The sequence below is a fragment of the Protomyctophum bolini genome (assembly GCF_963924005.1).
Source record: "Protomyctophum bolini genome assembly, chromosome: 15".
Classification (NCBI taxonomy): Eukaryota; Metazoa; Chordata; class Actinopteri; order Myctophiformes; family Myctophidae; genus Protomyctophum; species Protomyctophum bolini.
Genome location: NC_137876.1, coordinates 22365462 through 22389986, shown reverse-complemented (window position 1 = coordinate 22389986; position 24525 = coordinate 22365462). Strand labels below are relative to the sequence as shown.

The 24525-nt window shown below is 49.6% G+C and overlaps 1 protein-coding gene across 1 annotated transcript in view; it reads right to left on the bottom strand.

Moving 5' to 3' along the window:
- Nucleotides 1-24525, bottom strand: part of ralgapa2 (Ral GTPase activating protein catalytic subunit alpha 2) — a 186749-nt gene that overhangs the window by 47813 nt on the left and 114411 nt on the right. Inside the window, 8 exon segments of the mRNA XM_080784277.1 lie at nt 4176-4303; nt 7769-7927; nt 13409-13564; nt 13832-13955; nt 15233-15304; nt 16731-17086; nt 17469-17708; nt 22309-22605. Of these exon segments, the coding sequence (XP_080640403.1) occupies nt 4176-4303; nt 7769-7927; nt 13409-13564; nt 13832-13955; nt 15233-15304; nt 16731-17086; nt 17469-17708; nt 22309-22605 (1532 nt within the window).

Below are 24525 nucleotides of genomic sequence, written 5' to 3'. Positions count from 1 at the left end.
GATGCGAGCTCTGCGAGTCAACTCACGTCTCTCCCCCGGCAGACAAAATGAATACACATCTTAAACCGAGCGAGGGGGAGAGAGAGAGAGAGAGAGAGGAGAGAGGGAGAGAGAGCGCACAGCTGGTCACCACCGTTACAGCAAGATAGACTGGACACACCCTATACCTACACATGCATACTTGTGCAATTCTCTCGCAGAATATAGACAGAAGAGGGTGTGTGTGCGCGCGTGTGGAGAGGGGGGAAACAGAGAACCGTCTTCCAACAAAGCAGTCATGTTGACTGTCTGTCTGTGTGTGTGTGTGTGTGTGTGTGTGTGTGTGTGTGTGTGTACGTGTGTGTGTGTGTGTGCATGCGTCTCGCAATGTTGCTGGTGGTCATTTTTCAATATCAAATCCAATTAGCGGTGGAGATGGTGCGCGCCGTGCAGTGGGCTGCTGGAGTCCGACGGAGAGAGGCAGAGAGGACCATAGCACCATACTGGCCTTTTATCTGGACAGATGGGGGTCATATAGCTTCTCTTTGAAGAAATATTCAACTAATTACCTTGGAGAGCGGCCTCGCAGGCAGAGAGCAGATTGTGGATCGCCGGGGCTTTGTGCGGCAGGGAAAACGAAGGATGAGGGTTTTCATCTTTTCGCGTGTGCGCACACACACGCACACGCACACGCACAAGCACACACACACACACACACACACACACACACACACACACACACACACACACACACACACACACACACACACACACACACACACACACACACACACACACACACACACACACACACACACACACACACACACACACACACACACACACACACACACACACACACACACACACACACACAACATCCGAGAGAGAGAGAAAAAAGGCTCGGCTATTGTTCGGACTTGAAAAAGAAAGCCACATATCCTGAGAAGATAGAAATATTGCCAGGACAGAATAGCGGGACACGCGCAAAGGGCTGTGTACAATATAACACGATACAGGCATACCAGGCATATTAAGGCATATTAAATGAGTTTTCCCTTTCGTTCTGGCATTGCTGTTCTCCTGAGTGACGGCAGTGAAACACCGAAATCGTCACTTTGATTGTAATTATTTTCCAACGCCACGTTCGCACGACCCCCGAAACGGTCAAATCTCGCAGATCTCAACGGATGTTTTCAGATGTCAAAGAAAATCATCACAGACACCCGACACGCCAATGAGCATGTCTTCATTTACAGTAGACACCTAGAGCCACAGACAGGACAAACAGACCACATACAGTAGATGCCCACCCATGACAGGCTGGCAGTGTGCTCGGTTTGGCACATCTATTCGTCTCCAGAGTGTGTGTGTGTGTGTGTGTGTGTGTGTGTGTGTGTGTGTGTACTTGCATTACTATACTTGTGAGGGCCACATGTAGCCACACAAGTATAGCAGAGTTTGAGAGAAGAGAGGAAAAAAAGAGACCCAAGAGAAATGGTTGCGTTATGGTTTAAAAAAAAAGGTTTACAAGTGCAGTTATATAGGCTTACAATCAGGAGAGATCCAGGCCAGGGGATAGTTTGAGAACCGCTGATCAACCACCGGTTTTTCAGAAAACCGTCTTAGAATCGGCCTCAGGGTTAAACTATCGGGGCAGAAAAAGGCCCCGAAAACACGATAAATCGGACGTCCTCACAAGTGTATATACAGCAATACAAACAAACGTGTGTCCGTCTGTCTGTCCATCAACGCCAGTATAGGAGCTTCCATGCAGAAGCAGTGCCTATCTATCTGCTCTCATACAGTAGATAGTGTGCTGAGGAATGCCAGGTATGGATGCTCTGCCCCCACGGCGTCTGCTTCCGTCTCAACCAACCAACCCCCGCCAGGCTCACACTGGGCAGGCAGGCCCCCCCCCGTCCCCCGTCCCCAAACCCCCCCCCCCCCCCCCCCACCCAGCAGTGCGAGTCACACTGGGGTAATTCACTTGGCGTCGGGTAACAGACATCTGTCACTCAGAATGCCCCCGGGGACACAGAGCGAGGGAGGGAGGGAGGGAGGGGGGGGCTGCTACGGGTGGGGTGGGGAGGGGGGGTGCACCCAGTTGCATACTGTTGCATACACATTTACACACACACGTGCGCGTGCGTGCAGACGCACACACACGGAGCTGTAAACACAGGGTGTGAGTGTGACAAAATGCGGTCACACACACACAAACAAACAAACAAACAAGTGGCCATAAGGAGGACAAGAAGTCGCGTTGTTGACCGCGAATACAAGAAAACAGAAACCTATATAACGACGTCATTAAATACGTCTTCTTCTTCTATAGACAATTGTAAGCTTTACAGTATGCCGCTACCCCCCCCCCCCCCCCCCACACACACACACACACACACACACACAAACGCACAAACAAAAAAACAACAAAAAAACCAAAACAATAGACACTATAGTCCTCCTCCACTCAATGAAAGCTCCTTGGGGAGGTCTCCATGGCAACCGCCAGAGGGGCAGCGTTGGTTGTGCTGTGCTGAGGTGGTTAGCTGTACACATACATGCCCTGTCTGTCTGTCTGTCTCTCTCTGTCCGAGGAGGAGCAATGCTTTATGGGAGATCAGGTTCCCCCCCCCCCCGTGGGGGGGAGGAGGAGGAGGGGGGGGGGGGGGCGTGTTGCTGGCATTCACATGTTAATTCCTCTCCATTGGTGATTACACCCGCTTCAGAACCAACTGACAACTACAGCTGGAGTCAGGCGCTTAACGACACGCTGCTGGAAGGATGAGCCGGCGTGTGCATATGTTTGCGTGTGTGTGTGTGTGAGTGTTTGTTTGTTTGTATGCAGAGTGTGTGTGTGTGTGCACGCGCGTGACAGTCCTCCTCTGTGTGATCCATAAGACATCAATGATAAATGATGACACATTATTATCAGAGCTACTGCCACAAAAAAAACAAAAAAACAGCACCACACATACACACACACACACACACACACACACACACACACTCTGACAGGCAGCCAGCCCAGCCCGGGCTGTCAAACAATCCAATAGCTGTATGTAAATCAGCCCGTCCTCCGCATGAAGATCAGTGTCAGCGGCGCTCAGCCGTGTGTGTGTGTGTGTGTGTGTGGCGTTCAGGCTGACGTGACACCACCGCCGTGCGGCGTGTCCCAAGAGAGAGAGAGAGAGAGAGAGAGAGAGAGAGAGAGAGACCGCAAACACAGGCCCACCGGCCGGGCTGGGAGCCCAAAATGTCTCAGCTCAAAGCTTGGCACACACAGCATGGACGAGCCCAAAGCCAAGGCATGAACGCGAGCAGAGGCATGACAAATATCAACCCAGGGGTCCTTGAAGGGGTTCCATTTAATAAATATTGTCACAAATATGGTTATTGTGAACCACATTAACCATATTTTATATTTTTGTCTATTCAAATCCATTTTTAGGCGGGAACCCCTTTTTGGTGGTAGCATTACGTTATGCTTTAGCTATTTTTGAAAAATCGAAGAACGACTGAGTTTTCAGAAAACGGACATTTGTAGAATCAGAATGGGTTAAAAAGTCATGAAAATCTTTCAATATATACGTACAGTTTACGATTATTTTCCGTTTTTTCGGGGGGACGACGGGGGGACGACACACATATCAATGTGCGGGGGGGGTCCTCCTTGGCACAACAACTCACTGATCTCCCGGACACAAGGATACAAGCTCTGGTACAGAGTAACAACAACTCACTGATCTCCCGGACACAAGGATACAAGCTCTGGTACAGAGTCACAACAACTCACTGATCTCCGGACACAAGGATACAAGCTCTGGTACAGATTCACAACAACTCACTGATCTCCCGGACACAAGGATACAAGCTCTGGTACAGAGTCACAACAACTCACTGATCTCCGGACACAAGGATACAAGCTCTGGTACAGAGTCAGCACAACAACTCACTGATCTCCCGGACACAAGGATACAAGCTCTGGTACAGATTCACAACAACTCACTGATCTCCCGGACACAAGGATACAAGCTCTGGTACAGAGTCACAACAACTCACTGATCTCCGGACACAAGGATACAAGCTCTGGTACAGAGTCAGCACAACAACTCACTGATCTCCCGGACACAAGGATACAAGCTCTGGTACAGAGTCACAACAACTCACTGATCTCCCGGACACAAGGATACAAGCTCTGGTACAGAGTCAGACGGGACTTGACGGCCCGGCTGGCGTTGATGCAGGTGGCCCGGACCAGGCTGGGCAGCAGCGCCGCCGTGACGATGGCGCCGTTGAACAGAGGCCCGAAGAATGGGACCTATGAGAGGAGAGCAAAGACAAGGGGAGGAAATGAGGAGGGGGTATACTGACCCGAGATCAGATTCTAAAAAATGTCTTCTACACATTTTGACCGGCGCGCTACGAGCTTGTAGATCTGCTGTTTTTAAATAGCTAAAGCATAACATAGTGCTAACATGCTCTCAATCCAGGGCAAGGTAAACACACAAGGTAATACATTAAACGCATAGAAATATTGATCTAGGATCATGGGAACACAAATGACCTTCATCTTCAGGCTAAACAATATAATATCAAGAAAGAAAATCTATAATCTGTACATTGAGACTATATACAATATATATAGGATGCCAGGTCGACAATGACCCATGGCGTCTGTCTGCATAGCATGCCATCAAAGTTACATTTTAGCCTTTGCCTGCAAGGTCGTCAAGGATAGGGCAAGTGCTATGGGCTAAGGTCGGATGATTGGGAGAGAGAGTGTAGACATTGTTAATGTCTACAAAATGTTAAGACATTTCAACATTTCAAAACCATGCCACATAATTGATTCAAACTTAAAACGTGATGAGTGCACTCTGGCTGCGCTCTGATTTTAAATTGGACACGAGAGTTGATTAAAAAAAGAAAAAAACTTATTCGGAGGCACCCGTTTCTCCATCTGTTCGAGGACCAGGGTTCAAGTTGAAATTGGATTTCGTCTGACTTTGCATGACAACCGCACATATCTAATGTGAATCAATGTCAGGCAAATGGAATTAAAATGACAATCAATACTAGACAATGGTCTCATATTGAACTAGCGGACAAATACAATGAGGCAATATGCATCTCAGCGTGTGTGTGTGTGTGTGTGTGTGTGTGTGTGCGTCTGTTCATGCATAGTGGAAGAGGGGGGGGGGCCCTTAATCACTGGAGCTCAATGGTCGTTGACCTGGAAGTTGACGTGAATGTCAAAGTCTTCCAAAAGGTCCTCCCTGCTGTCTTTGTCGTTGTGCAGAGAGGCCGCTTGATCCCGAGCGCAATAACTCATACGAGGCGTCGTCGTCCCACGACACAAAATGTGGTTCAGAGGAACGGAAACGTAAAGAAACACACTCTGAAACCTATACAGCGAGAAGCGTGACATTGTGTCACAACGGCGGAGCCACAAAGCCGGTGTGGATTGCTTGACGGGTTCTTGGCATTGGCAAAACAGAAGGGTCCTGGAGAGGGTTTTTTTTTCTTTTTTTGTGGGAAAGAAGATGGGCGCAGGCCTGGCACAGTATAGGAGGCTGTGCGGCGTGCGCGCGCGCGGGGGGGGGGGCTGCCATCACCAGGCTGGCAAAGACGCGCTGGCAGGTTAACGGAGCGGCCAAAGCCGCTGCGATTCCTGGCTCTCCGTCCGTTCCGCCATGTTTAAAGCCAGGCCCTGGCCAGAAACGCACACTCCCGTTTTAGATGGAGGCTGTGGACACGGTTTGGACTGTGTCCCCGTAACGCTAAGCAGCCCAGAGGACACACCGTGGTCAATGACAGAGTCTCTTTGGCCCTCATGGAGAATATTGCACTGGTCAGCCGCCGCTTGGAAAAGAGTCACGGGTGATAACCGTCTCTACAACAACAAATACTAAAAGTATAAGCTAGGGAAATGTGCTCCTCGGTGTAGATTAAACTACGGTCAAAATGAACATAAGAGGACGTCGGCTGGTACTAGAATGCTTGAATTTTATATAGGCAAAAAATGGTACAGAAATGCAATGAATTAGTTTGGTTAGTCAATTTGGCACATACGGCCATACTAGGCTGAGCCTTTCTTTTTCTCAATGAAAACAACAAGTTACAAAGCCCGCCTTGGTTCCCCGGAAATCCGGTGCTAAACACAAATGCATCATGGGATATGCAGTTCAACCAGGCCAGGTATAGCCAATCAGGATGAAATATGAAAAAAATGAAAGGTCTTGTCTTGATGACATGACTATAGAGATGCGTGCCGCTTTGTGTGATGTTTGGACAACATCTATGTATAAGAGCAATATAATTAGCAACACGTTTGTTCAGCAGAAATCGGTCTACCGGTGGCGCTATGACAGCCCATTGTGACGTTTCACGGCAATTGGAGGCTGCGTTCACGATCGGAGACATTTTGTTTCGAAACGAGACACAAACGAGACGCTTTAGATTTGCCAATCTGGAAGGAAAATGACAAATGGGGACAGATTCGTCTTGATCAGAATTATCTTTGTCTTAATTTATTATTTAACGTATGCGTATGGGTCTATGGGAGCTCGCTTTTTGTAAACGTCATTCCTTTGGTCAGATTATGTTAGTGGTACTAGTAGTTAGTAGTATGTTAGAATAATGTAACCATTACTTTTTTATTTTTCACGTGTGGTAGGATTAGTTATAGTGTTTGTTATTGATTTAAGGTTAGGTTGCCCCGTATACAGTAAAGCCTTATTGAGTGGTGCAACCACTCCAAGGAACGCACTCACGGTAACCTCGCGTCAGTGTCACCAGACTGTCCACCTCGGAGGACAGTCTGGCGACCACTCGAGGTGGAAAGCCTGGTGACGCGAGGTTATAGGTAACGTGGAGCAAACACCGGCATTAGGCGGTATAGGCGGGTCTTTATGCAACCCTGTCGGGGTTTTTGAATGGCGCGGTAAAAAGGGGTCCTTTCGGTAGCCGAGATGAACGCAAGCGGAGCGAGGGGGAGGTACTGTGGGAGCAGCATGACAACAGAGACACGAGGAGGAACGCATGAAACCAATTCAAAAGGCCAGGGTGAAAAAAGGCCTGTTGAAATCCCACACGGACGGAACATTGGTTTGAAAACCGGGGAGTTGTTGAAATTAGCTGTGCAGTTTTTGGGTCACGTCAGTGTGTACAAGTCAGTGTGTACACGTCAGTGTGAACAAGTCAGTGTGTACAAGTCAGTGTGAACAAGTCAGTGTGTACACGTCAGTGTGAACAAGTCAGTGTGTACACGTCAGTGTGTACAAGTCAGTGTGTACACGTGTCAGTGTGTACAAGTCAGTGTGTACACGTCAGTGTGTACAAGTCACGCACATGAACCGCAGCGGGAACCTTTCCGGGAATGTCGTACATTTGTGAAAGATTTTAAAAAAATTAACAGATCTACAAGTTCACAATGCATCACAGACAAATCATAGTTAGTTTCGTGTGCAGTGCATTGTGGGCTGAACACAGCACAGAACATGCAGTTCTTCACGGGGTAGATAAGACATACCTGTGGTTTCTTCATGATCTGAACACAGAACATGCAGTTCTTCACGGGGTAGATAAGACATACCTGTGGTTTCTTCATGATCTGAACACAGAACATGCAGTTCTTCACGGGGTAGATAAGACATACCTGTGGTTTCTTCATGATCTGAACACAGAACATGCAGTTCTTCACGGGGTAGATAAGACATACCTGTGGTTTCTTCATGATCTGAACACAGAACATGCAGTTCTTCATGGGGTAGATAAGACATACCTGTGGTTTCTTCATGATCTGAACACAGAACATGCAGTTCTTCATGGGGTAGACGACGATCAGAACGTCTCCGAAGTCCGTGGGAATGATGCCGCGCCGGTAGTCCCTGGTGTGCTCCGACCACACGATGTGAACCTCATCGTTTCCCAGGTGTCGCAGCTGAGCGCATGCACGCACGCGCGCACACACACACACACGCACACGCACACACACACACACACACACACACACACACACACACACACACACACACACACACACACACACACACACACACACACGAACGGGTTCAAGTAATTTGTCATTCGATCATGGACCCTGGCCTGAGTGGAAATGAACCACAGCTAAAATATCATTCTGACTTTCTGCATCGCTAGAGATTCCATAGACAACCGAGTAAAGTGGCTATTGATCGATCGCTACGTCCAGGAACACTTTATCTATACCAGCTGTTTGGTGGCACCATATTCGCCCAGCAGGCCGAATAACTTTTCAGGATTCAATTCCAAAAGTAGCAGATCTACAGGCTCAAAAGCTCAAGCTCTTCGCGCCACGTTTCGAGCTTGCGGATCTGCTACTTGTGATGCTTTTGCGTGATGCTGTAGCACGATCAATTAAGGGCGTTCATCATTTACGACAAAGCACACAAACAAAAAGGTTGGAATTATGTAGAGTAGATGGGGGTTATCTGGCCGACAGCAACGATACACATGTAGACACTGTTTTTGGCAGCACATTTCTATTTTAGTTTTAGTCATAGTCTCTTGAAACGTTTTCATTTAGTTCCAGTCACATTTTAGTCACCTGGAATGTTTTAGTGTTTAGTCTAGTTTTAGTCGACTAAATATCATGAGATTTTTGTCGACGAAAACAACACTGCCGCACCGTCCGCTGCTGTTCATCGGAGCGACGCGTCAAGGTGATTGTCATTATTAGCAGGTTCAAACCGTTCCTCCACGCGTGTCTACCGAAGCAGGAGGTCTCTCTCTCTCTCTCTCTCTCTCCAGAATTAAAATCATCTCGTAACTCTCTGAATTCTCGACGGACATTCAAACGGTTTGGTTTGTTACAAATGTAGGACACGGTGGTGTTGTAATGGGTTATATATATATATATATATACAGTATATATATATCTCAATAGACTGGCCTATTCCCGGGGCTATTTTTATTGCTTTTTCATTACAAATTCAAATGACCAGACACAACATGCATACACAAGATTGAGCATTTCAAAACCAATCATTCAGATCCAATTAACTTTACTCCCATAAGACCTCAAATTGCCTCCCATTTCCATGTTCCTGTTCACAAACACAAATGAGTCTGTCCGGGACAAAAACGGTACGCTCAAATGACAGGAAATTGACTGATTGTACTTGAAACAGGTAAACACCTTCTTCTCACCTCCTTAGGCGAAGAGACGCACATGGCTAAGTTATATTTTATAACAGGTATGAAGACACACATGGCCAAGTTATATTTTAAAACAGGCATGAGGACACACAAGTTATATTTTAAAACGAGTATGTTCCAGTACAAGCTAGACTGACTGAGTCTATCACGTCTCAGCTTGAGACCCAAGAGAGACATTTGGTGTCTCCCAACGGCCCCAAACTTACAAACTTTAAAAAGAAAATCATTTTATAGTATAGCCCTATTATAGGGCTATGGAGACGCAGTGTAGCCCTATTATAGGGCTATACTAAATAGTTAAAATAGTCTATTATACAATCTCGTAATGCGTCTGGTTTTGACAAGAGATTTAGCACTGTACTATAGGCAGAGGGTTGGTCATCCTACTGTATCTGCTTAACCCATTCTGACCTGAGATCAGATTCTAAAAATGTCTTCTACATCCTGACAGTTTTCTGAAAAAGCTATGTTTCTATGCGAGTCGATTTTTCATAAATAGCAGACCTACAAGCTCGTAGCGCGCCACTCAGTCTGCTATTTTTCAATAGCTAAAGCATAACATGATGCCAACACCAAAATGTAAAGTAAAGTAAAAGTAGCAATACCAAAACGTAGTACAGTAATATAACCCATTTAGACCTACGTTTTCTGGAAAACTTCAAATATTTATTCCAAAACTACAAATACATGTTGCTATAAGTATATACCGTACACAGCAACGACAACACAACAATGTGTTCCTGTGTTAAATAATAATAAAAAAAGGGGGTTCCGGTCCATAATCTTTGCTTAGAATTGGACGGAATGATTTAGATAAAGAGTTATTCACATTTTAAGATTTTCGATCTGATGGGCTAAAATGGGGAGGGAACATTTTCGACGACGTCCCAAACAGGAATAACATTGAATGTTGCGCAACAGCCTGTGGAGCGACGCGGTCGGCTTTGATCTCCGCCCGTTTATTAATCTCCGTCCGGGGCGACGAACGTCACTAATTGATAGGACGGATAACTCCGTTCTTGCCGCTGGGGGTGTTAAAGGGATAATACTCTGTTACAAGTACAAGTCCTGCATTCAAAAAATGCACTTGAGTTGAAGCCTCAAAACATACTTTACAGCACCCAAAGCAAAAGTACTAATTTACTTCCAAAACGTGTCAATGCGTTGTTGAGCCGGCGGCGTGTCGGTGGGAAAGTGGGGCTTCCACTCGGAGGAGAAAACATCTGCCAATGTACTGTGAGGCCTAATGAGCCATTAAGAAAACATGCCCTCGCCACCAAAAAATGCAATTAGCACATTCTATTGTGAGCCCTTAATTATGGTAATACGGTAATGTTAAACAAACCCACGGCATGCTGATTACGCCTCCGCCGCCACCAGTTCAGACCGTCTGCCACGGCGCGCTCTGCATGTTTCCACGCAGGTCATCGGGACAATTTCGGCGAAAAGTGTTGAATATGCATCCGCGCCGAGCCCAATCAACCCGGGGGGGGGGGACGGACGTTAATTGGGGCAAGAGTGTATTAGCGTTTGGATGAGATGAATCACAGGGTTAACAAGGGCACTTATGCCTTCGCTCGACAGCCTGTCTGCGTGCGGTCGACCTATCCGAGGCCTTGATGGCGGCGTGGCGGCACAACGCGTGACTCTCCTTTCCTATAAAATATGACCTAAGTCAAAGGCTCTTGTCCAATTAGCCCCCTCTGACCCCCCACCAAGGCAACAGGCCCTAGCATGCACACGCACACACACACACACACACACACACACACACACACACACACACACACACACACACACACACACACACACACACACACACACACACACACACACACACACACACACACACACACACACACACACACACACACACACACACACACACACACACACACACACACACACACACACGGATGGAGCTGGGAGCAAAAGGTCCCCCTGACGAGCACAAGCGTCTTCTTAGAAAAACATGGTTTGCAGCCGGCCAGTTAAGCCACGGTTTGCCCGAGGGGCTGGAGAGTGTGGCGGCTGAGACGCACGCACGCGCACACACACACACACACACACAAGACACAAGTCCTCTCCGACATGGCCTGACCCCCACCCTGCAGGTCGCTCCTATAACCGCATTACTGCAGCCAGCTGCTGCTGCTGCTGCTGCCGGGCGCTGAACAGCTCTGCCCTAAAGCTCACAATTGGATTGGAGGAATTCATGGCTTTATTTTTTATTTTTTCCTTTCCTCTTTTCTTTTGGGTTTAGCTGGAAGGAGGGGGGCGGGGGTGGGTGGGGGGGGCGGCTGTTTTATTTTCCTTTTTTCTCTGCTTCCTTCAAACAGACAATCCCCCCCCCCCCCTCTCTCGGTATGAATCTATGGTCGCAGGCGGGGCCTGGCGGGTGGCTTTGCTTGGGACTGAAAGTTTTATTTGTAAATTGACAGGGAAACTTCCTGCTTGGATACAGATAAAGCGTCTTTTTTTCATCACAATTCTTCGGCCCCCCCACCCCCTCCCCGTCTCTCTCTCTCTCTCTCTCTCTCTCTCTCTCTTAAGCCTCCATGCATGCGGTCAGCCTGCCAATGTTCTGCGGGGGCCCGCGGCTAGTACAGGGATCTGTGGCGCGGGGAGGAGGAGGAGGAGGACCAATTACAGTGGCTCCCGGTCAAATGAATGGAAGCGGGCCGGTGGCACACTCTGGCCCGACGGGGCCCGGCCCCCTTCTCCACAGACCTCGGCCCTGCGCGCACGCAGGCAGGCAGGCAGGCAGGCAGGCAGGCAGCCCGGGCCCAAATCTAATCTGCGCTCAGCCTAACAGATTTTCGCTGCCACTGAGCACAGGTTCAGTACGGGGTCGAGAGAAGGGAGCCGGGGAGGGGGGGGGGGGGGGGGAGAGAGAGAGAGAGAGAGAGAGAGAGAGGAGGATCTGTAGACGCCCCGGCGGTGGGGGAGTAGATATGAACAGAGCCTGATGAATTTCCTCTCTCAGCGGGGCAGCGCATGAGAAGATTGGCGGCGCGGGGGGGTGGTAGGGGGGGTGGGGTTGGGCCTCGCGGCTAATTTCTCCGTGCTAACTGCTGCCGGTTGCGCTGCCACAGCCCTGGGTTCACCGCCGCAGTCAGTGTGCCCTCGATCGATCGCCCCCGCGGCGGCGGCAGGAATCGGATGAAAGCGTCCCGCCGGCATCCGTCCGGCGCCGCGGCATGGCGGTGGAAAGCTAATGGCTGAATCCAGGCCCTGGTCACAGCACACGGGGATGGGGGGGAGGTCTGGGCCAATCATAGTCATTATGCCATCTCTCCCCCTCATCTTAATCTCTCTCTCTCTCTCTCTCTCTCTCCCTCCCTCCCTCCACTCACGGCCGCTTCCTCTCGGCTCGCCAGGCCTCCCACCCGGCCAGGGGTCGCTAATCAATGCCCGCACTCTGAAGTCACACCTCTTGATCACACAGCTGAACACAGAGACACAACAACAGCCACTGCTCTGCTCTGCTCTGGGCAGGATGGATGGATGGATGCTGCAGCCATTTCACAGCATCCGACTCACTTAAAGCAACATTCTGCCTGTGTACGGAACGTGTTATACTTTAACTTATATAACATTCTGCCTCCGTACGGAACATGTTATACTTATCTAACTTATATAACATTCTGCCTCTGTACGGAACGTGTTCTAGAACTAGTGCCTCTCGGACGTTCTTCACCAGCTTTAGCTAGCCGACAACTGAGAGACAGGACCAACGTTCCGGACAGACAAAGCTGCCTTCTTCAGAAGGTCAGGAGGCAGCTTGTCTGTCCGTTCTTGTCTTGTCTCTGTGTCCACGAATAAAAGCAATCGGCATTGGCAAGCTCACTACGTGGCGCTGTGAGCGTGTAGATTTTCCACTACATCTTAACACATTATGTGCCTTTACATTCTTTCAAAATAGCGACGTGGGGTGCCCACATTTTGACCCACATTTGGGCACTACGTGCGGTAGTTCCTAGGACGTCTGTGGACGTCTTGGGCATATATTGTGTTAAATATTTGTTCTAATTCATGGAATTTCTTCTTTCTAGACTTTTCTTTAATATCTTCTACTGAATTGTTTTAAAATTAACTCATGGCAAGTTTTGCTTTTTTCTGAATGTTTTATGAAAATGTTTTTGAAATAACACTTAAGGGCAGTCATCTGAGTCAGAAGGCATGCGTGCACACACACACACACACACACACACGCTACAGGTACCTTCTTGGTGAGGCAGTCGTCCGAGTCGGAGGGCATGCGCGTGGACACGTGGAAGATGGCCTCCAGGTTGGAGGTAGCGTAGTACGGGGCGGTGACGCCCGTGCTGCCGTTTCTCTGGAGACCCCCCATGAAGCCGCAGTGTGTGGCCAGCTCCACCTGACACACACACACACACACACACACACACACACACACACACACACACACACACACACACACACACACACACACACACACACAAACGACTGAATATGTTTGCATGACCAAGTCCTAACGTGCGATTTGTGAAAAAGTGTGAAAGGAGGAATTACACGTTGGGCCCAATAAGGAGTGCATGTGCGTGAGTGTGTGTGTGTAATGTACCGCCCATCCCATCCCAGCCCTGTGTGTGTGTGTGTGTGCGTGCGTGCGTGCGTAACGTACCTCCCATCCCAGTCCAGACACAAAGTTCTCGTAGTCCTGGCTCCCAGCGCTGTTGGACAGGATAGAGCACTTGTCCTCCTGACCTTCTCCGATGTAAAACACGGCGATCTTGTGAGTCTCTCGACTGCAGGAGAAGAGACAGAGAGACAGAGAGAGAGAGAGAGAGAGAGAGGGGAAAGAAAAGTACATGGGTATCAACGCTAAGCCATCGACCCCCCCCCCCCCCCCCACGACCCTCAACCCCCCCGAACCACAACAACTACCGCCTGTGGCTGATGCGAGACAGGGAATGCTTACAAAAGTTGTCATATTCCTAACAGTACAATCGTGGTATTTGCCACTATACTTATATAACCCCACGTGGACCCTAGAGTCTCGGGTTCTGGAGACAAAGATTATGTCGAAAAAAAATACCCGATCTACAAGCCTGCAGTGGGGATCTAGAATAGACTGAAGAGCAGGGGGGGGGGGGGGGGACTCTAGGTCAGCTAAGCACACAGGGTTTAAGCGAGAGATCATGTATGGAACTACGCCGAGTGCCTGCTTCCCCTCCCGTTTTGCGCAGAACGTTGCAAAGACACGATAGATAAAAAAAGAGCGACGGCCAGAGTTCTCCCATCTGTATCTGCCGTTGCCATGACGGGAGAGACGCGCCGGGCCAAATTGGGGGCATTTTGCGTGCTTGGACACAGGTTGCTATGAGGCAGGCAGGTATATAGTCATCTGGGAGGGATAGAGAGATAGAGAGAGAGAGAGAGAGGCCGATCCGGGGGGTATTCTTTAATTAGCTGTGTAGAGTGCCTATTGATTGTGTGTGTGTGTGTGTGTCAGAGAGAAGCAGAGAGAGAGAGAGAGAGAGAGAAAGAGGCTAACTAAAGTGAAAGAGCTGTGATCAGGGTGAGATGGTGTAGATTAGGAATAAAAGGGTGACGGCACTCTGAGCAATTTCTGGAGTGTGATTTGCACTCAGAAAGAGGCAGGTTCATTAGCACATTCATGGCAGAGGGACAGACGCCGTGCTGTTTGGCTGCAGTCACTGGCCTGTGTGCAATAAAAGATAACGGCGTTCTGGTGTTGTTCGACAACAGAGCCATGCCAACGACGTTGGCATCTTGCGTAGAGGCAAGCAGAAACATCGCTTTGGCAGATATATTAGTTATATATATAAACATAAAAGTGAGTGATGAGAGTGTGGCCCATTTTGAGCTTGTAGATCGGCTACTTTAGAAGATTACTGAATAGGGCTAAAATAAACACTTCCAAATTCCAATAATCGGAGGTCTATGACTCTCCGGAAATCGGACAGAATCGACCGGGCTCTAGTCTCGTGTGCGTCTCCACAATCACACACACACACACACACACACACACGGTCTAACAACTAGAAGAGCATCAGCGTACCACTGCCTGGAATCCAGGTTCTTCAGTTCTCTCAGTAGCTTGGAGTTCTTCTTCAGCAGATGAAAGCTTTTCCTGTGAAAAGTAAATGAAGAAGAGGGTACAAATGCAAATGGCAGTGTCAACGAGTGAGACGGTGTGGAGTGCAGATCCTGACCCTGTCCCACAACTCAATTGCCAAGTTTGATCGAACTCGGATAAAAAAACGCCACCAGTTATCACCATTACATGACAAACTAACACGGGCAGACCGATGTGGTTGTAAGACGACGAGGCGTCTCCACCCTTCAAACTTTCAAAACCGCCCTCAAAACCCACCTCTTCAATATTGCTTTCCCTAGCTAACTCTTTTCACCGTTTTCATTCCTTAGCTTTTAGTGGGGTTTTTTTCTCTAATAGTTTTTATTTTTGTAGCTTCCTCTTGCCCCCCATGTAAAGCGTCTTCATGGCACTCTGAGATATTATTATTATTATTATTATGAAGCAAACCTTGTTCGGGAGTGTGAGTCGGGATTCGGGAACGATTTAAATGGGGAACGATGCAAATTATTATATTACTGTACTTTAGCATTTACAAGTATCCGTCGTCGTGCTTGTTTTTATTCTCTTCATGACTCCACGCTGGTGTGTGTGTGTGTGGAGTCATTCGCCCCATTAAGAGGTGTGAGAGCTTTTTAATGCAACGTGGAGGAGGCGCGAGCCAGGTGACGCGGCGGACGCCGACGCGTACCTGGGTGACACCAGCGTGGGCTCCTTGGCCCCGTGGAGAAGAGATTAACTGACTCCAGACTTCTAACAGGCTTCCCCTTTCTCCCCCTCAGCAGGGGGGGGGGGTCTCTGGTAACGAGGCAGCAGCTGGGTCACTTTGAGGATGGGGGGGGGGGGGGGGGGGGGGTATATTATTATTAATACAAACGTATAATATCAACAGACTGCAGAGTTGAGTTTCGACAGTCCTCCTTTCAAATCGTGCGTCGATCAGGTTGTCACAGGGAGACGTTTCAGAACTCTGGTTGCCTTAGTGTCTATACTGTAGCTTTTTTCCAAAACTTTTAAGAGAAATTAGACATTTGCCCGTGGTGCCCATATTAGTGAAAATAGCAGAGCTTCACACTGTGTTGCTAGCTTGAGGATAATTCATTTATTTATTGAAATGATTCTATTTAATTTACATTGTTTTTGTTTAAACTTTGTTTAAATCTTTTGATTTTTTTTCATGTAGGAAACTAAACTAAACTAAAAAGAGGGTATTTACTAGCGAACCATAAAAATGTGGTTACCTGGAGGAATGTTTGCTTTCGCCATATTTGTTGAACAATTATGTTTTAGTTTCTTTTATGGCAGCGTTCATTTTTGTTCTTGCACCAAAATACGATGGTTTGTGATTTTTAGTTGACTAAGACTAGACTAAGACTAGTTTAGATTGCCTAAACAGGCCTAAAGCTAATTGGTGTTTTCAAAGACTAAGCTTAAATCCAAGGTTAGGGTACCGTGCTGTTACCTGCGGTCCCAGGAGTTCATGCCCAGGTCATTGAGCAGCAGCCTGCAGAAGTAGAACGGCGCCTTGGGCTCTTGGCGGGCGGGCTCCCGGTGGCTGGCGGCGCGCACGCTCACGTCCGCCTCCCACCTCCCCACCTCCTGGGCCTCCCGCGCCGCCTGCCGGCCGATGGCGTCCAGGATGGCGGCCTCCTGCTCGGGGCTCATGCCGCAAGGCAGCGGGGCCGGCTGGTTGAGCCGGGGCTGCCGCGGCTGGGGCAGGCACTCCGGGCTGCTCTGGCCCAGTTCCTCCAGCAGCTGGTCCAGGACGTCCGGCTCCTCCTCCTCGCCCCCCTCCTCCTCCTCCTCCTCCTCTTCCTCCTCCCCCCGTGACCCGAAACAGACGTTAGGGATTCGCTGTGGGATCGGCGATCTTCGAGTGATAATAGCCGATCTACAAGCTCACAACGTGTTGCTTCGCACCACGTTGTGAGCTTGTAGATAAGTCTATTTTTCAATACATCTTAAATATTTAGTTCTATATAGTTTCGCTTTTCTCGCAATGTTTTTATTTTTATTTTTTACATATTCTTTGGTGGCTTTCGCCTTTATTTTATATATTTTATGGAGGGACAGACAGTATAGGCTGACAGGAAATGTGGGAGAGAGAGAGATGGGGGGGGGAAGACATGCAGTAAAGGCCGTCGGGACCGGCATAACGTGTCCGCGGCCCACAAACAGTGCCGTGTAAGCTATTAATTACCTTCTTGGTGAGGCAGTCGTCCGAGAAGGACTCCCCCCCCAGGGAGGCGCGGGGGTCCGAGCAGGAGGAGGAGGGGCTAGGCTGCTGTTTTTGGCTGTTGTGGATGGGCCGGGGGTGGCGGTCACCTTCCGAGACCTTCGGCCGCGTGGAGGCGCCGTCGTGGGCCTCCGGGGGGGTGCGGTACAGGACGGAGGCGTCCCACGAGTACTTGCCCGAGATGTCGCGGACGATGACGCGCACCTGCCAATTTACATTTTAACACGTTCAGGTCCAACTTGGATTCTACAAAGTGTCTTTTAAATCACGACAGTTCTCAGATAAACTTATTGTTTCTATATCAGTGGTTCTCAAACTATTTCATGTCAAGGACCCCCAGAATGATCTGTATTTGACCCCCATCTGAAAATATGTTGTTCCAGGGACCCCCACAGAAGCAAAGATTTGAGTTAAAAACATTATATAATAATAATATATATTCAAAGATTTGCACCACATTTTTCACAATTTTTCAAAAATAGCAGAATCTAAATAGCTAAGCATAGCAAAGTTACCATGTTTACCCGGGGTAACTGGACTAAGCTCAATAACTTGTTTACAGCCAGGCCCTGCTCATAGAACATTTCATGGTAGGGGTTCAATGCCTTGCTCAAGGGCACTTCAACGGTGGTAATTTTAACGTGCCGGTCCGGGGATACGAACTAGCGAGCTTCCGATATATCAAGACCGCTCCGCAAACAGTTCGGCCACCGCTGCCCCATAAAGTTAAGCTAAAGTGTGCTCAAAACACCCAGAATGGGTGAAGAAGACACTCTTAATCCAGAGCTTAAAATGGCATTAAACAAGTAATACATGTAATTAGTAAACCAAGAACCTATCATCCGTCTAACAGTAGAACATCTGTGCATTGAAACTATAAACACTATAGGATGCGAGTAGGGATGCACCGAAAGGGAAATTCTTGGCCGAAACCGAATACCGAATATAGGAAACAGTTGGCCGAAAACCGAATACCGAATAGCCGAATATATCTTTGTTGTAAAGCTACCTGATTATGGCAAAAGACATGATTATGGCAAAACCTAACTTAAATAATAAACACTTATGGGTCCATTAAAAAACATCTAAATAATTGGAGGCTTTGTGATTAATTAATCTCAATTAATCACATTTTAATCGCATATCAATAGGCCTATTTGACCTGAGCAGTGAGCTTTTTTTTCTACATAAGCATATGCAATAAAACCAAGTAGTAATAATAATAGTGATAATAATATTATTTATATAAAGCTTCTCTGAGTACTTAAAGAAACTTTTCAAGGAGAACATGAGAAAACAAATAAAAACAACTTTATTAGAGAAAAACTAAGACTATGGAATAAAATAAATTAAAGTGGAATGAGATAGCAATATTCCAGAGGTGGGTTTGAATTAATACGTGGTGGCATGTCTCTGAGTTTTTGGAAGTGCATCGTTTTGACAGGTCTGCCTGCTCATGTGAACAGTGAAACCCTGACCATTAAACACGGGCAGAAGCAACGATACAGTCTAAAAGCTCCAAATTATATTCCCATTCGTCTTTGTGTCTGCCCGTGTAAACGCAGCAGCGAGTGTGAGGGGTTGGGGAACGGATGGAAAGTACTATAGTGTTAAAACTAACGTTAGCTCCCATGCTAGCTACTAGCTTCCCTCGTCAACAGTACACCACCACAGATCGGGTGGAAGCTGCTAATATCACGTTGCTTGTGCCCGTGGATGGGACATAAGATTTAGAAGGCTATGGAATCGTGGATGAAAGCACAGATGTGTGGATCTGCCTGTGCATTCCGTGACTGCTGCTCGTGTGTTGTGTTGCCTGCGACTGTCGCTGGCTGCAGGCTGCTGAATGATGCATAGTTAAAGAGCGTCATAAGCATGCGCCCTTCCTGCGCTGAAAGTAGCAGATCTACAAGCTATCTACCCGTCGCAATGCACAGCGCGTTGGGCTTGTACATCTGTGTTTTCCTCGCAGTTTAGTTCGATTCACAACTTTAGGACCACTACTACTATTCGGTGATATTTTTCGGCTTATTTGAGCCGAAACCGAATAGGCCGAAAATACATTTTTAGCCATTTTCGGCCGAATATTTTCGGTGGCCGAATTTTCGGTGCATCCCTAGATGCGAGATCAACAATGACCTGGTATCTGTCATCTGCCTTTGCATATACGCTAGGGCATTCACTTCTAGTCATTTTTACTAGTTGACTAGTTGCTTAAAGGTATATTCAGTGATTCAAATATCATTTTTTTGTTTTGTTGTGATAATCCTCTCTACTATAGAGTGTGCTGACCATATAAGCAGTTCCTCCCTGTCCCCAGTTAACCCCTGGGGGTCAAAAAAACGTAGGTTTAGTTTTTGACTCTCTATCCTGATTGGACGAAGGCTTAGGTCCCACAGCCAAAAACGAAACCTAAGGTTTTTTGAGTGAAATCACTGAATATACCTTTAATGCCCTAGCATATGCCTGCAAGGACATCGAGGCTAGGGCAAGTGCTACGGCAAGCGGCAGCGCTATGGGCCAAGCTGGAGGGCTGAGAGGAAGAGGAGGGAGGGGAGAGGGAGAGGAGAGGTGGAGGAGAGGAGAGGTGGAGTCTTCACATGGGACAAGGGCTAAGAGGGAGGGGAGGGAGGGGAGAGGAGAGGTGGAGTCTTCACCTGGGACGAGGGCTGAGAGGGAGGGGAGGGGAGAGGAGAGGTGGAGTCTTCACCTGGGACGAGGGCTGAGAGGGAGGGGAGGGAGGGGAGAGGAGAGGTGGAGTCTTCACCTGAGACGAGGGCTGAGAGGGAGGGGAGAGGAGAGGTGGAGTCTTCACCTGGAATGAGGGCTGAGAGGGAGGGGAGAGGGAGAGGAGAGGTGGAGTCTTCACCTGGGATGAGGGCTGAGAGGGAGGGGAGGGAGGGGAGAGGAGAGGTGGAGTCTTCACCTGGGACGAGGGCTGAGAGGGAGGGGAGGGAGGGGAGAGGAGAGGTGGAGTCTTCACCTGGAATGAGGGCTGAGAGGGAGGGGAGGGAGGGGAGAGGAGAGGTGGAGTCTTCACCTGGAATGAGGGCTAAGAGGGAGGGGAGAGGGAGAGGAGAGGTGGAGTCTTCACCTGGCATGAGGGCTGAGAGGGAGGGGAGGGGAGATGGGAGAGGAGAGGTGGAGTCTTCACCTGGAATGAGGGCTGAGAGGGAGGGGAGGGAGGGGAGAGGAGAGGTGGAGTCTTCACCTGGAATGAGGGCTGAGAGGGAGGGGAGGGGAGAGGGGAGAGGAGAGGTGGAGTCTTCACCTGGGACGAGGGCTGAGAGGGAGGGGAGGGAGGGGAGAGGAGAGGTGGAGTCTTCACCTGGGACGAGGGCTGAGAGGGAGGGGAGGGAGGGGAGAGGAGAGGTGGAGTCTTCACCTGGAATGAGGGCTGAGAGGGAGGGGAGGGGAGAGGGGAGAGGAGAGGTGGAGTCTTCACCTGGGACGAGGGCTGAGAGGGAGGGGAGGGAGGGGAGAGGAGAGGTGGAGTCTTCACCTGGGACGAGGGCTGAGAGGGAGGGGAGGGAGGGAGAGGAGAGGTGGAGTCTTCACCTGGGACGAGGGCTGAGAGGGAGGGGAGGGAGGGGAGAGGAGAGGTGGAGTCTTCACCTGGGACGAGGGCTGAGAGGGAGGGGAGGGGAGAGGGAGAGGAGAGGTGGAGTCTTCACATGGGACGAGGGCTGAGAGGGAGGGGAGGGGAGGGGAGAGGAGAGGTGGAGTCTTCACCTGGGACGAGGGCTGAGAGGGGGGGAGGGAGGGGAGAGGAGAGGTGGAGTCTTCACCTGGGACGAGGGCTGAGAGGGAGGGGAGGGAGGGGAGAGGAGAGGTGGAGTCTTCACCTGGGACGAGGGCTGAGAGGGAGGGAGGGAGGGGAGAGGAGAGGTGGAGTCTTCACCTGGGACGAGGGCTGAGAGGGAGGGGAGAGGGGAGAGGAGAGGTGGAGTCTTCACCTGGGACGAGGGCTGAGAGGGAGGGGAGGGAGGGGAGAGGAGAGGTGGAGTCTTCACCTGGGACGAGGGCTGAGAGGGAGGGGAGGGAGGGAGAGGAGAGGTGGAGTCTTCACCTGGGACGAGGGCTGAGAGGGAGGGGAGGGAGGGGAGAGGAGAGGTGGAGTCTTCACCTGGGACGAGGGCTGAGAGGGAGGGGAGGGGAGAGGGAGAGGAGAGGTGGAGTCTTCACATGGGACGAGGGCTGAGAGGGAGGGGAGGGGAGGGGAGAGGAGAGGTGGAGTCTTCACCTGGGACGAGGGCTGAGAGGGGGGGAGGGAGGGGAGAGGAGAGGTGGAGTCTTCACCTGGGACGAGGGCTGAGAGGGAGGGGAGGGAGGGGAGAGGAGAGGTGGAGTCTTCACCTGGGACGAGGGCTGAGAGGGAGGGGAGGGAGGGGAGAGGAGAGGTGGAGTCTTCACCTGGGACGAGGGCTGAGAGGGAGGGGAGAGGGGAGAGGAGAGGTGGAGTCTTCACCTGGGACGAGGGCTGAGAGGGAGGGGAGGGAGGGGAGAGGAGAGGTGGAGTCTTCACATGGGACGAGGGCTGAGAGGGAGGGGAGGGGAGGGGAGAGGAGAGGTGGAGTCTTCACCTGGGACGAGGGCTGAGAGGGAGGGGAGGGAGGGGAGAGGAGAGGTGGAGTCTTCACCTGGGACGAGGGCTGAGAGGGAGGGGAGGGAGGGGAGAGGAGAGGTGGAGTCTTCACCTGGGACGAGGGCTGAGAGGGAGGGGAGAGGAGAGGAGAGGTGGAGTCTTCACCTGGAATGAGGGCTGAGAGGGAGGGGAGGGGGAGAGGAGAGGTGGAGTCTTCACCTGGGACGAGGGCTGCGGTGGCTGCAGGCCGGCGGCGGGGGCCGCCGGGCTCTCGGCGGGGATCTGCAGGTAGGACACCAGCGTGCTGTCGTTGAACACGAACAGCTGCAGGTTGGGGCTCTTGAAGACCTCGGAGGAGAGCTCCGACGACTCCACGTGGGGGTTGTCGTGGTTCTCGCTCACCAGGCTGTGCAGCAGGGCGGGCCCGCCGCTCAGCGGGTGGTGCCCCAGGTGGTTCACCAGGTGGGTCATCACCATGCGCGCCGTCAGCGGGATCAGCTCCATGCTGCGACGTTTCTTCTCTGAAAGATATATAGTATATTATCATTTTGTATCTTTGTGACAGCCCTAAACATTCTCCCCTTCCTCCCCACACACACACAAAGGAACAGTTTTGACCTGGGTTTTGACTCGTAATCATTTTGGAAACATTCAAATTCGCCTATCGGCTGATCATGAGAAAAACAATCGGTGATCGGGATAAGTCCCCAAAAACCTGATTTGTAGCATCCCTAAAAAAATGCATGAGGGGTTTAGTATATTTTGAAGGCCAAAGAGTTGATTTATACTTGGTTGAGTCATGCACCAAAATCGCGTTGAGCGACGAGCGAGAAAAACACAAGGGGTTCAAAATGAACAGGGAACCAACCGGCTGAGCACAGGAATTCATGTTTATTTGAAACGTCATCGCGTCATTTGGGCACTGAAAAATGCCGAAGCCAGCTCAGCTGGTTTTTTTCATCCCTTTGTGGCTTTTGTATATTCCGTCATGTCGCCGACTTCCACCGTAAATGACTTGCTGTATAGCCTGTCGCTTTTTGTAGCCGCCGAGTGTGAACGCGGCGGGATGCGGTCGGCGTAAAGCCGCGCGCGAGCGCGTGTGTGGTTATCTCTTTTGCATGACTGAGGCAGACCCCGACAACATCTCTCAAAAGCCTCCCGTTGTATTGACACGCTATCTCACTATGCCCTTTTCATACAAAGCCAAACCTCATTGATAATCACTAATAGGAGTATTTTCATTTCATGTTTTCTTTTTGTAGTCGTCCGTCCCCCGCCTCCAACGGCGTGGCCAGCACACCTCTCTAAGTAGGCGGCATCTAATCATGAGAGACAACTTTGAAAAGGCCATTGACTCTCCTTACAATGGACGCGAGCGCGCCGAGACTAGCCGAGCGCTAATGAGAGAACCAACACCCTTTACAGGCCGCTGAATAGGCCGCTACTCAGCGAGTCGCGTTTATGTAAATGCGCAGGTTTTTTTCATAGTGCTGCAGGAGGAGGAAAAGAAGAAGCACAAGGTGACGTGCTTTTGCATTGTGACACTATCAATACCATCATCCTCCATCAAAGTGGAGAAAGCTCTTTGGAAAAGCAGGGCCTGAGCTGCATTAGAGATGCACTGGTTCTTTGATGTGACTTGATCAATATGACGCGGGGGTGGGGGGTGGGTGGCGTGTGCATATAGCCAGGCCGGTCTCCCTTTGCTTTGCTCTTTTGATAGTGTTTTGTTGTTTCTACGCAGCTGTGTGCTCAGCAGCACATCAGTATAGCAGCACGAGCTGAAACATCCTCACATTGTTTCAGTGGCCAGACAAGACGCGCATGCACACGTGCACTTTTGAGGGGGAGGACTGAAATTACATCAAAAGTTGAGGACATGAAACGTGTGTGTGTGTGTGTGTGCGCGCTCGCGGAGGAAAGGGAAATGCATTACCTAATGGAACACCAAGGTCACCAACAAAAAAAAAAGAAGACGAGAAAAATACCTCACATTTATATCAAAACCCATAATGGGTGGTCTCTCCGGGGCTAAGCACTAATGTGGACATTCCGCTCAACCGGTGATGCGTGATTTACTTTCCTACTTTTAATAAGATATATTGACATTTAATGGAGAGGTTCTAAATGGACTTGGAGTACTTAGAGGTTACATCTCCCCCTGGAATCTATTTTGGTTTTTGTGTGAGACGCACGCACGCGCACAATGAACATGGGAACAAACGTATGAATCAAAACTTAATTTCTGTTTGCCTTTTAGATATGACAAATCACTACATTTAAAAAATATAGTAGAAATATAGCTGATCTACAAGCTTATTCCTCGCCCTTGCTGCATTGTAATTGGAAAATGTTTGAAAATGCGTGAAACATTTTCAACATAGGATAGGATCATGCAAAAAGAATGGCGATTATCTCAAACAATTGCGATTAGGC